Source organism: Leptosomus discolor, chromosome 2 (genome assembly GCF_034619465.1).
Source record: "Leptosomus discolor isolate bLepDis1 chromosome 2, bLepDis1.hap2, whole genome shotgun sequence".
Classification (NCBI taxonomy): Eukaryota; Metazoa; Chordata; class Aves; order Leptosomiformes; family Leptosomidae; genus Leptosomus; species Leptosomus discolor.
Genome location: NC_141392.1, coordinates 87,953,554 through 87,966,400, shown reverse-complemented (window position 1 = coordinate 87,966,400; position 12,847 = coordinate 87,953,554). Strand labels below are relative to the sequence as shown.

General features: G+C 39.9%; 1 protein-coding gene across 3 annotated transcripts in view; it reads right to left on the bottom strand.

The window, feature by feature from the left end:
• Positions 1-1,055: 1,055 nt before the first annotated feature.
• Positions 1,056-12,847, bottom strand: part of SNX14 (sorting nexin 14) — a 56,897-nt gene continuing 45,105 nt past the window's right edge. For 2 of the 3 annotated variants that reach the window (XM_086482474.1, XM_086482475.1), the window contains 6 exons: positions 5,954-6,077; positions 5,271-5,435; positions 4,108-4,203; positions 3,315-3,406; positions 3,106-3,162; positions 1,056-1,258 (listed from right to left, as the gene is read on the bottom strand). In XM_086482474.1, coding sequence (XP_086338600.1) covers positions 1,220-1,258; positions 3,106-3,162; positions 3,315-3,406; positions 4,108-4,203; positions 5,271-5,435; positions 5,954-6,077 — 573 coding nt within the window. In that variant the 3' untranslated portion in view covers positions 1,056-1,219. Of the gene's footprint in view, positions 1,259-2,882; positions 2,886-3,105; positions 3,163-3,314; positions 3,407-4,107; positions 4,204-5,270; positions 5,436-5,953; positions 6,078-12,847 lie in introns of all 3 variants that reach the window. The other variant, XM_086482476.1, reaches the window with a different exon arrangement.

The window sequence follows — 12,847 nt, the reverse complement described above, 5'->3', positions numbered from 1 at the left end:
TTGACACACTACTAGTTATAACACGGCATTGATGATTTGTCAAGGCCAGTCCCTAAAGTTATTTATTTAGAGAATGGTCGTCCCCAAATCAACATAAAACCAGTAACAGAGGGTGCACTTATGGACCGACCTGTACCTGCACACCAATTTTTAAAGAGCTATAACAATTCCGTTGGCATAGCCAGAGAGAAATAACACTTTGATCTTCTTTTGACAAACAGAAGGAAAAGGTGTGCAAAAGTAACACAGACAGGTCACGCAGACTGTAGTGACAAAGAACTCTAAAACTGCATTGGATTGGTTTGTTTGTAAAACAGGAGAAAGTGGGTGTCGTCTGAAAAGAAAAATGGAGGAATGCCTATTAAGGTATCTCTGTATTGTTCTGTGAGTAAAACTTGTTAGAAATCCACACATGGAAGGCCTTTTCAGTCTCTTTTATAAAGGCCGGGCCAAAAAATTAAGATCTACAGGAAAAATCTTCCACACACTTTTAGAAAATGCTGTATGAACAGACTCGCATCCTCTTTTCTAAGCCTGTAAAGAGGATGTCTGAAAAAAACCAACAAACCCAGATGAGAAATTGCAGAAAAATAAAGGCTAAGGTAAAAGTCAAAACCACTTTTTACACTCATTATTACTTTAAGAGTGCTCCAGATTTGAAGGTCAGGTATTAAATAAACTAAATTACACACATGATTTTCCACGCTCATGGAAAGAATGAAGGCCAAAGATAGTTCTGAGATGATCTGTATGGAATAGATTCAATCATGTAATTTTGTTTTTAAAAAATCAGTAAGATTTGTTAAGACAGTTAAAAATAACTTCATGGGAGCATTCTACAACTTCTTCCAAACAATTTTTCTACATATCCTTTAAGGAAGACAACAGTGATGGCTCTTTTAGCAAAGCACACCTTGGCTGATCTCCCAGCTGTCTTATTTTGTGTAATTCTGTAATTTCACATGCAGAGATTTGGGGGAAATTAATTTGGCTTTTACTGATAACAGCTAAAACAAATTTTAAATAAAAAGTACAGATATATTATTTACTTGTAATCGGTATTAAATTTTCATGTCTTTATTGCATAAAGAGATTTTTTAGAACTTACATTTTATGTTATTTACAAGAAAATATACAATGCAAGGTTAAAATGCCACATGTCCCATTACAATAGTGCACAGCAGATGTTTCTACTGGGTGTCCAGCAAGGTCCCTGCATTCACATCCAACATGACACGGAGCTAGCTTCCTTCGGGCCCTGTTCAACAGTAACGGAGAAACAAAAATTACTTAGTAAGTTTGAAAATGCATATTTACATATAAATGACTGACCTCAGCAGCAATGATTAATGGTATCTGAAAATATCCACTTGACACCAGAGTCAAGAGAAAGGAAGGCTACTGCTTTCAGGATTTTAATACTATTCCTCAAAAATAGGTATTTTTTTCTTTCTCTGAAAGTTCTCACTTCTCCTGTTCCTGACTGCTAAATACAGTTTTCTTAACACAGCAATTTTCTGCTCTGGAAATGGCACTGGCATGCTGTCTTTTCAAGTGCAGTTCTTTCCTTCCTCTGCTAGGAATGCTGCTCCTCTCTCAGCTGTCCCTTCTCCTTCTATCCCGTCTGACAGACTTCCAAGGGACTGGCTGTATCCAAGGCAAAGCTTGTAAAAGGCGTTTTTCAGCTCTTATCCTCAGAGCTTGTTCCGTTACACACGCTGCCGTTAAACACAGCATGTATCAAGTGATCCAGTATATGATCCACACTGGTACGTGCAGCAGGATCATACCAGATCTCAAGAGTGGGAAGAGGCTGACATCCCCGTTAACGAAAATTTTCCCATTTCTCTCATCGCCATTTCCCCTGCCGAAGGAACAGCACTCAGCCCAAAAAATTCCAGGATGCTCAGTTTTCCCTTCAAATAAAAGGGAATATTTTTCTGTTCTTCACTGTAACTACAAACACATTTTGGTATCAAGCAACTCCAAAAGGCCCAGTCTCTGTTGAACAGAGAGAACAGTCACTGGAGTGGATCCCCCCCAATATAACTGGTAACGAAGTAAGAACCAGTCATTACTTTTAAAACCTCCCCATTACAATTGTTTGGAGGAAATGTATTATTAGCTGCTGAGATACGAAAACAGTGGAATAAAACAGCAGGGCTAAGTCAGGTCTTCTTTGCAGCGCACGAGCCTCCAGTCTAATTCCTCGTTCCCTTGGTCGGTTGGGTCTTCTTTGGTTTAACTACCTGAACGCTGACAGGAGGCGGCGACCTACAGAGCTGATGCACCAAGCAGGGCAGACTTGCGAAGCTGGCTTCGTTGCAGCGAAAGCAACGGAAGGTGCCCCAGCTTGTTCTGACATCTAATGTTTGTTGCTGTCCGTCGTGCAACACACAGCCCTGCTGGCACTCCGCAGGTCCGGGACACGGGGCTCGTGCAATGAACGTCTACTCTTAAGTGACTGGGTTTTGGTTTGTTTTTCTTACATCTAGCGAACTAGGTAGTACCTCCTGCGTACCATGAAGACCAAACTGTAAAATTACTGCGTAAAACTCCGTGGAGGCGTTACACACGTAAGTACTAGTATCAGATGGATCACAAACCTCTGCCTTTAGACAGCATTTTGTGTTGCGCGAATTCTTTCTCCTTTATCTGGCTAGCTGGAGTTAACGCTGCAGTGACCAAACCAGAGGTAAGAAACCCACCTGCCAAATATTCTCAAGAAAAATGCTGAAGCTCAACCTGAGCTCTGCATGCAGAATTCACTGCCTGAATCAGGAAATGCGTAAAATCGGGTGGACACAATCAACCAAAAAGAAAGGCACAGAGATCCCGACCGCTGATCGCTCTGTCCAGTTCTACTGAAAGGCAGCTCAGACTTGCTGTACGCTAGACAAATGGGCCTTAACTGGTTTGGAAAGAGCTAACTAACAAAAACATAAATAATAACAGATTTTTATGGTTTCAGCACATTAGAAAATACTGATTTTCCCCAAAATTTAAAATTAGTATTACAAGGGAACTACAGCAAAAATGCGCCAATGACCAGACTCACTAGCAGCTTGAAGAATTCTGCAGCTCTCGAGTGGAGTTAGCACATACCTTACTCAGCTCTGGAAAGAGTTCTTGAATCCCAATGTCCAGCAGAACGTAAGTTAACTAAAAGAAAAAGAAAATGAAGAACACCCCAAGGTAACAGTACTGCTTTTTATTTTTAACTCTGAATTAGAGGTCTCTCCTCTACTATAATCACACATTCACTTCAGGAAATATTGTGCCAGAAGGCAGGTTTCTCACGTGTTGCAGGTTACCTGTTTGTTGAGCACTGGTTGCTGCATTCCATCAAACAGAAGCCTGATGCCTTCGTATTTAGCCTCTTCCCCAATGCATTTGCCTATTAAATCTAGACCAGACACCACCAGCAAATACGTAAGTCATTAGGAAGGACTGCAAAACAGCTATACGACGCAGTTACAGAACTCCAGTAATTAAAAAAACATAGTTTAAATTAAATAAAGAGTTCAAATTTTATCCATCTAAAGCGGTAAATGGAAAACCAAACACTCCTTTAGTTTCTTCTTTTTTCCTCCCTTTCCTTCAGGGCTGCACACCTAGGTAATTATTACACTTCTTATAATATCAATGTATTGTCCTAATACACTGTTTAATAAACCACAAGCTGAATTTTTTAAAATACTTTCTGAATAACCTAGCAAATGGGCCCCTCTTCCCTAGTTTATGCAGTGTAAAGAGAGCTCAGATTTATCTGCTGGCTTCCCGGTGTGCCTCTTTTAACCCAGTCTTCATCCAAATAAAACACAAACCATAGGAGCATTCTAAAGATGCAGAAGTTATGGCATTAAGTCCATTTGTAAAACTCTATTTCCATCACGTCTTCATTGATCACTACGCTGCAACTTTAGTCAGCAACACTGACGTGATGAAACCGAACTCCTGGGTTCTTACACCCAGTAGCAGTATTCTAGTCAACTCAACCCTTAGCAGCGTGAGTATTATTTGATCTGGAAAACTAATGTGACTGTATATGGGTTATATATCTGCTTGAACAACGAACCATACCCAGAGAGTCATGAAATACAGAACCTGGAATGTATCTCATCATTTCTTCAAAAGTCTGCTTTGCTCGCTTCTGCTTATCCTGGAGAGAGCGAGGTTCGGTATTCTCACAGAACACAGCATCTGCAGCGAAGACACATTGAAAAAAACCCAACTTCTTCAGGCAGCCACGCATCGCTGGCACACACAGAGCATTTTGGTTTATGGCTTTGAAGCTGAGCTGCTTTTCTGTGTGATCTCGACTGGAAGGGAATCCTAGCCTTGCCAGACTTTTGATTACATTAGCCTGGCTGAATCCAGAATATCCCACCTGTGAGAAGGACAATAATCTTTTGCCAATTTGTTTCCGTTCTTTTCCAATTTTTAAAGCATTATCTTCTAGGTGTGGATCAATTCTACTTGAGGTTAGTTATGATCTCCTTACTTACAATTTCCCTTACACTTTCAAAACTATAAGCAGTATTTATACCTTGTGCTAAAGCACTGTGTGGAAACTGTCAAAAATTTCAGATTTATCTATGAATAATAAAACAAGAATTGTTGTTCATCAGAAACGTTAGGCACTCGGTTTTGGTTTTCATCTCAAAGATTTAGTGCTTTCCTTTTTTGCCTTTCAGAAGATTTCTTTTTTTTGGCTTGATACAGCCAGAGCTGTCTTGACACCAGAGCTTTGCCAGGTGTGGTTAGATCAGACTGTAGTCAGGTAATACTTCTCTACAGTTGTGAGATAATTTTTAATTTTTTTTTAAATGTCCCTCCCCTTCCCTTATCAGATGGTCAAGAACACTCAAGCCCTCTCAAAAGCCCACCGCAACAAAAGGAACAAAAAAATTGACAGTAAAGGACTGTGATGCAGCACACAAGCGAAAACTAATTTAAAGATAGCACGGAACGTTCACACTCTGATGCACCAAACCACCTTCCTTCTGTGTTTCTCGTTCTTTGCACACCTTAGCAAATTACTGTTACAAATAACACTTTTTTCTGTAATCACCACTGACAGACGTGGCCGACTCAGCATCTTTCCACAACAAGCTTTTAGAATCTTCTTTATAGGCCCACGTGATTTTTAAAACTCCATTAGCTTTAGTCAAGCATTGCAAAGTTTGATACTTGGCAACTTAACAGAAGAGATTTCGAGTATCAAACTAAAGCAGTATTTTCACATCAAAGATGTACCTTTTACTAACCTCTCAGCAGTGTTATCAGAGAAACCAAGCGATGCTCCTGAAACAGCTGTTCTAACTTATAATGCAAGTAATAGTCTGTGTACAGTTCCAATGTATTTTTGAAGAGAATTCTTCCTCCCATCAAGAGGTGATGCAGCCAGTCAGGGATGTGGAAGACTACCCTACCTGCAAAGTTACAGTAACACACATTTATAAGGTTCTCCTAGTAACGACGACTTACGAGTCACTTATTCAAAAGAACAAAAGAAAGAAAAGATTGCAAACAAGCGAATAAAGTTGTAGCTTTGTTAGCGCAACACCGGAGGAATATTCTCGACTATTCTCCAGACTCCTTATCCGATATTTCCTTCAACTATTTTTATTAATTAGTTCTCAGAATGCACAAGCAACCTAGGCACATTTGAGAAGAAGCAAGGGACCTACTCCCATAAGTTCATACTCTGAGATGCAGAAAGAGAGAGATGTAACAAAACAACTGAGCAATAATGAAAGATAAATTACGCTATTTTGGCACAGCAATAAGGTCTTTTAAAGAGTGACTGTGTTCCTGAGTTGTACCCTGTTAAGCTTGCAGGTGCTGAGCTATGTACGAGTACTACAATAGAGTTTTATTTCTTACCAAAGAACCTGAACTTCCTATTTGGCATGAAGTGTAAGAATAATTAAGAGAAATCACTTCTTACCAACATACATTAAGTAGTCATAGACTCCTTCTACAGTCATCATTTCCATGAAGTAGTTCTGATTTTGTCGTCTTTCTGTATTCTCAGACCGGTTTGCATTATTCTTGAATAAATCATTGAAAAGCTAAAAATAAAAATGTAATAATGAACACATCACATTCAAAGGCAAAAGAACAGCGATCAGATCCGTGGTTTGGTGGGAGTTTTCATGGGGGCATTTTTGTGGTTTTGGTTAGTTGGGTTGGTTTTTTTTTTTTTAATTAAAAGTAGCTTTTTTCCAGAGCTTTCAAAGAACTGACCAGCTTTCCATTATATAATTTAAAAAAATAATAAATAAATGTTCTCTCTCCAAAGGGGCACAAAAAATAAAAAACACACGTTGCCAAGATGCCCAACATTCTCAAAATACCTGGATTTAGACCACAGCAGCAGGGCAACTGAGGCAGTAATTTGTGAGCCCTTCTGCTCCCAATACCTTCACGCATCTAGACATTTATCACAGCCTTTGATTCCTTTGGTGCACCCTGTTCTGTCAATGAGGGGCATAACGGATATGGAGTTTGTCAGCCCTAAATCACAGGGGAACCCTATGACATCCAAGCGTTCCTAAAATATCCTGTTGGCTTCCAATCTGAAGTAATTACAATGGGTTCTGGCCAAAACAAACAACTTTTTACAGACAGGGGAAAACAGAAAACCAAACCAAAACCCAACCTTTTTCGATGCCAGCTTGATTATTTATAGCAAAAACATTATGAATCTTTCTAAATTACCAACATTTGGGGTTCTTCCCCCATTTATCCCATTTCTTTTCATTTTATTCCTTTATCTTCGCAAGTTCCACCCTCCATCTGCCCTCCTTTTCTTGTCTTCAATTCTTCCTTAAAACATATAATACATGTAAACTCCCAAGATGGTCTTCCCTGCATCTCATTAGGTGTTGTGCACCACCGAGGCAGACCTCCTTCACTTCTCCCCAAGCCCCCAAGTCTGTGGGCTCCAGCAGCTGGAAAGGAGGAGTTCTCAGAGTCTTGAAGCTCTCCACATTTGACAATACCTAGTAATCACCATTAACAGTTTATTTTAAACTATCTTATCCCCCAAACTGTTGATCTAAAGATCAGGAAGAATTTACACAAAATACTGCTGTATTATGAAAAGAAAGTTCAAAAGTTTATGCCAAGCTTATAAAAAAAAAAAAAATCCCAGAACTAGAAGCAAATGCAACGTAATTAGAGTGTTGCCTAGCTTGAGACGATTGCTACTGACACGGATTTCTCTGTATCACTCCCAAATTAAAAACATTTCCAAGGAGCAGGAAGTAATGTACTTCTATGTGGTTCACTTTCTGTAAAGCAATTATAATTGCTGAAATAAATAAGGCCATAAAAAAAAACCCCAATCACAACAGGCTCTGAATCATGCAAGTTTAAACAGAATGCTCTGCACTCTTTGGAAAAATTACATCAGGAAATCTGGCAAGACTCAGGTTTTGACTTTAGGCCCTCTCTTTTGTTAAGTGCTGAACTGCTGGCATTATCTTCACAAAGTTCACTCAAATTAAACAACACCAAGTTACTACATAAATTACATGAAAGAGTAAATATGGTTAATGCACTGGCGGATGATTGGTATCCAGGAAAGTAACAAATCTAAAAAGAACACATAATTATTCATGCCTACTGTATGAAAGCATCCCTGCTATGTTGTTTAAAAAACCCTGTATAAAGTCTATATCCTCCTCAATACTGAAACTAGGACATTTGGAAAATCTTAGTGGAGTTGCTGTAACTTAAACAAGAACCTCATTTATTTTTTAGATACACCCCTGACAGAGGTGATACATACTGAGCCAACTCAAAGCGGCCCATTCTGCAATGCAGATAAAAATTTCAGAGGAGCGTGTACAGGCTGAACTAAACCATTAACAGCAGTCTGGTAGGTGATCTGTATTAAAAAAAAAAAAAATAATAATAAAAAAAAATCAAACGTGAAGGCCATCTTAGGGCAAAGCCTTTTTTACTTCCCAAAGTCATTTCAACTTTCACCCCAAAGCACAAGCAGTATGTTTTGCATACTGTACGTACCTCCGCACCTGGGTAATCTGTCTTGCACCTTAAAGATGATGGTTCCTTGATCATTGGCAAGCTTTGAAAGCTCAGACTCTTGCACATGGCATTTCAGAAAGCAACAGCAGAACAGCGTGTGATAAAGTTACTGAGTCAATGAGCAGTTTTTATAAGGTATATACTGTGCACTACTCCAGTAAAGCTGTGTATCCTGCAGTCACTAGCAATGCTCGACTGAAGCATGCAGCAGCCGCAACACCCAGCGGCATTACAACTCTACTTAGGTGTGCTGCCCTTCCCAAGATTTTGGCTCAGAGGAAAGCCAAGTGAAAAACATACAATTGGATATCTAATACAAAAGTTGAGATTATATTCACAGTTCAGATAAGCATGGGATTTTGCTTGTAAATGTTTCTGCACGTGTTACTATTTGAGACGTGATACAAAGCTCACTATAATTAAAAAAAGACAAGCAAGACAGACTCCAACGTTATCATTACTCGTATCTTTAAACAGTAACTACGATTAAAAACATGAAATATCCTTAAAAGTCTTTCAATGAGGAAATTCCACGGATTGGTACTGGCTCCCAACAGAAGCCAAACACCTGAAGGAAGTGAAATACAAAAGGCCCGTATTAAGAAAAACCCCAAAGTAATCCTTTGTACAATAGGGTGTCTATTGTACTCAATGGGAAAAGCTAATGAAATAAGTACGAATGCTTACATAAAATCCTAACAGAAAAACCACAATTACTCAACAGTTAGCGAGTGCATATGCAAATACACGCCCATACATCCCAGCATAGGCGTGGAGTTCACAGAAGCAATACCTCCATTCCAAACAATATCCACACCCAAAGGCATGAACCTCTCCACCTTTTCCTGCTCGTTTGCAAAGTACAGGCGACTATACCAAAACGGTAAGAAGAAAGAATGTATGTAGTATCTGAACCACATCAAAAAGCAACCGTGTCTTCCTCCAAGTGACTATGCACAAAAGCGCAGTATGCTGTCGATGTCCCAAAAGCAGTTTTTATTGCTGTTGGCAGGTCATCACAAGCAGCAGAACAATGCCTCGGTAGGCATATTTGCAAAGTCTGTATCAGGTGAGAAGTCCTGACCTATCCTAGCAAGTGACAGAAGTACATCTGGAAGATGACTGAGCTGCTTACAGATCTTCAGAACAGAAACACAGCTGGCAAAAGCTGGGAATCCTGTTGGTGTCTTTACAGGGGCGTGTTTTGTTCACCTGTTTGTTTTAACCAGGGAGGCTGGTAATTCTTTCAGTCTAGTGGATAAAATCCAACTGCTACTGGCTGTACTAAGGCTGACTACCCAGGTTCATTATGCGTTTTTAACTGGAAGTCCTTCCACCAATATTTAAAACACACCAACACACACACACACCACGAATATTCAAAAGGAAGCAGCACACAGAAAAATCTTTCGGAGACGGCGGCACATTCCTGATTGAACTCAAGCTGTTACCTGCCCTGAGAGTCTTTCAGGCATTTCTTATTCAGGCTGTTGACAAAGAAGGTAGCCTGGGTGTACCCTGCTCATGGCAATAGAGCTGGCAGCATGAGCACCGGGGAACGCGTACTGGATTTTCAACAGATTCCAACACGCTGATACTAGTAGGACAAACAGATCTGTGTCAGACAAAGTATATGGGAACACTGTGGCAATACAAGCATCAGCTGGAAGCCGAATCTAGCATTTACCAAAAAATTCTGCGCTGAAGAACTTTCTTGCTGTGAGACAACATGCTGTTCTCACGGGTGGGCACTCTGAAAGCGCCAACCTTCCGTCTCTTCGGCTGCCTGCCAGACCTCCTCACTGACCCCACACAAGCAGCCCGCACAATCCTGGTACGGACATTTAGCATCCACGTCCAGCACCAGCAGGTAAGGGTGTCAGGCTACTGCACAGAGCTTGTGTCTTCACAAAGATGCCACGTGGCACAACAGAAGTGAAACTGCAGAGCGGAACAACTGAAGTCCACACCCCGTGTATTTGCTGTAGAGAGGGGTGTTACCTCAGTCTACCTTTGGTCTGGCCTTTGGACTGAACACCCTTGGTGCCTCCATTCCTAGACAGCATTTTCCAGTTTAGTTTCATCTGAAAAAAATTCAATGAGTTCAAAGGCAGCTGTCTAGTACAAGAGAAAACATGATAAGTAGAGATGATCAGGAGATTTGCTTCCAAAAAGCATCACTGATCTGAACTAAAATGGCCTGGCAGCTGAAACCAGTGTGGCTCACAAATCAAATTCAAGAAACGACAAGATGTAAATAGTGCAGTGTCCTGGCAAAAAGCTTCTCCCAAGCATGGGCTGACTCCAGAAAGAGAAAACTGTCTTCCAAAGAAGGCACAAGCACCCCAACAGATCAGCCAGAGGGACGAATCTCACAATGTGCATGGGAAGACTCAGCAGAGACCATAACACAGCACAACCTGGGATATCAGATCTCTAATAATTACAGTTATCATGTAAGTGTTTGTGCTCTGATTAAACTGACAGATAGGAGAACAGCGAAAAAGCAGTCAGCACATAATTCCTTACGCCGCTGCTGGTCAAAACTGGTAGTATAATTTGAGCACAAACAGATACTAAGGATACAGATCATAGAACTGTCTTGCAGCATCCCCCAAGGCAAAGTGTCTTGAGTGCCCATCATTAAATAATCACAGCTCTGCAGGAGAGAGACTGAAGTCTGAAACTTTCTACCCATTTACAGCAAATGGCTCCCCCAAACCAAACAGATTTCTTTTGGGAAAGAAAAATCTAAAATATATGTAGAACCAACCACCTATCCATAAAACGGCTAACTAGAATAAAGTTGCTTTGAGAAACAGCGAACTCACTCTCACAACAGATAGTCAGGAGTGGAGAGCTGGTGGTAGGCTCATCTTTTTTGCTCTCTGCAAAGAAACTCGTATCTCATGACAAAAGCACCTCCTACAGGGTCATCAGCAGAACTAGCACAACTCTAACTCGGACTCTACAAACTTGTGTTTCCAGTGGAGTGCATGCATGGACGACAGTTGGTCAGCAGCGATAAGGAAGTTTCCCCCACAATACTATTTCTGAAAATGACAATAGAAAACAGAAGGCAGTAAAGATCTAAGTTTTGTTTAAGGAAAGCGCAGCCAGCTCTTTGCTTTCCTGGGATCGTCACGGTGGAAAAGAATCGGGAGAAGCTCATTTCAGGACTGAATTTCTGTACACGTGTTCTTTTACAAGAATAACATACTGACACTTCAGAGAATGAGTCTGTATTTTAACTGAGCAATGCAATAAATTTTTTTTCAACCTTTTACAATCCAAAATGGTTTTGCACACCCCTTTAAAGAATTAATTCTGATCCTTTAATCAAGTTTTTCAAACAAACTATACAAAGAACCCTGTCTTCACAGGAATACTTCAGAATGCAAAGCTTGTTGCTCAAATATTTTATTTAGGTATGTTAAATGTAAATAAACTACTAACTTCAGTAGTTCTTGACAGATCACAGTAAAAAATTAACTGATTGTTCATACTATGCTTTAGTATGCTGCCAGCTGTTTTATAAAACACATTTAAAGTATTTATGCAGGTACTGTTTCTAGTACAAGTCAAAAACTACATCTGATTTTTCAGACTGCTGATACATTTATAGACCTCTGAATAGGCAGCAATAGCAAAATATCTTAACCTTGGAAATAGCATCCAAGGCAAGAAATTACTTGAAATGAAGGGCACTAATTTTGCGTGTGTACACGTGTAAGCGCTACAATATTGGCAGTTTAATTCAGACTTCAAGTTTAGAAGATGAAATCTAAACAAATTAATAGATTTAACTGCCATTGTACTTAATCAGCATGAAAGTTTTGTAGCTGCAAATTCTGCAAATGTCATAACACTATAAAAATGTCCCTAGGGAAGGAAATCAAAAGATCCATTTTTTCAACACCCTTTTTCAACAAGAACCATAAATAGGTACTGGGCTTCTAGCCCTTGCAAGAACAGAAGGAGCACAGTCCTGTTCACCAACACTCTTCCAGCCTCCAATTGTTTTCAACTAAAAAAAAAGTTCAAGAGCCAGATGCCGTTTCTCTACAGGTATTCACTCTGAACATACTTCCTTTTTGTGAACTTGTCCAGTCTCACCTTATAGTTGTCTGAACTTCTAGTATTCACAACAACTTTTGGCAAGGAGTTCCACAAACCTACTAACCATTGCAAGAGCTACCGCTTTTTGTTTTGAACCTGGCTCCTATCACCTTCATTTAATGCCTCTTAGAAGAATGCACTAGAAGAGAGAGGGGGAAAAAATCCCAACCTTATCCCTTATCCTCTCACGTTAGGCATTATTCTTTACACTATCTCATAGAGCTCCAATTTATCATTTTGCAAAATGAACAGTCCTGGCTTACATAGTCCAGTTTCAACTCCTCTCCCCAAACAAGATAGCAGAAAAGCACATAGTACTGCGTTTTCTTTTAGAACCTCTCACATGCCAAAGTGTATGCATATGAACTCTGTAACACTGAGCTTGGGTCTCTGAAATCCTAGTCCAGAAACAATATTCCTCTGTAAATTCCACAAATACACTAACACTTTAAAGCAGTCTAACAGAGAAGTATAAAGACCACTGTCTTTTTAAAGCGCCTGAAGCTAATGGAAGACTTTCAAGTAAGTCTTACCAGGCTCTAGGCACAAATATAGGAAGATTAAGAAAGGAACCATCTTTTCCTATAGTCAAGTAAAAGGTTAAAATTGGGATTGCTGGGCTTTAACTGTGGCAATGTTAGAGACAGAAACTACACCCAAGTTATAT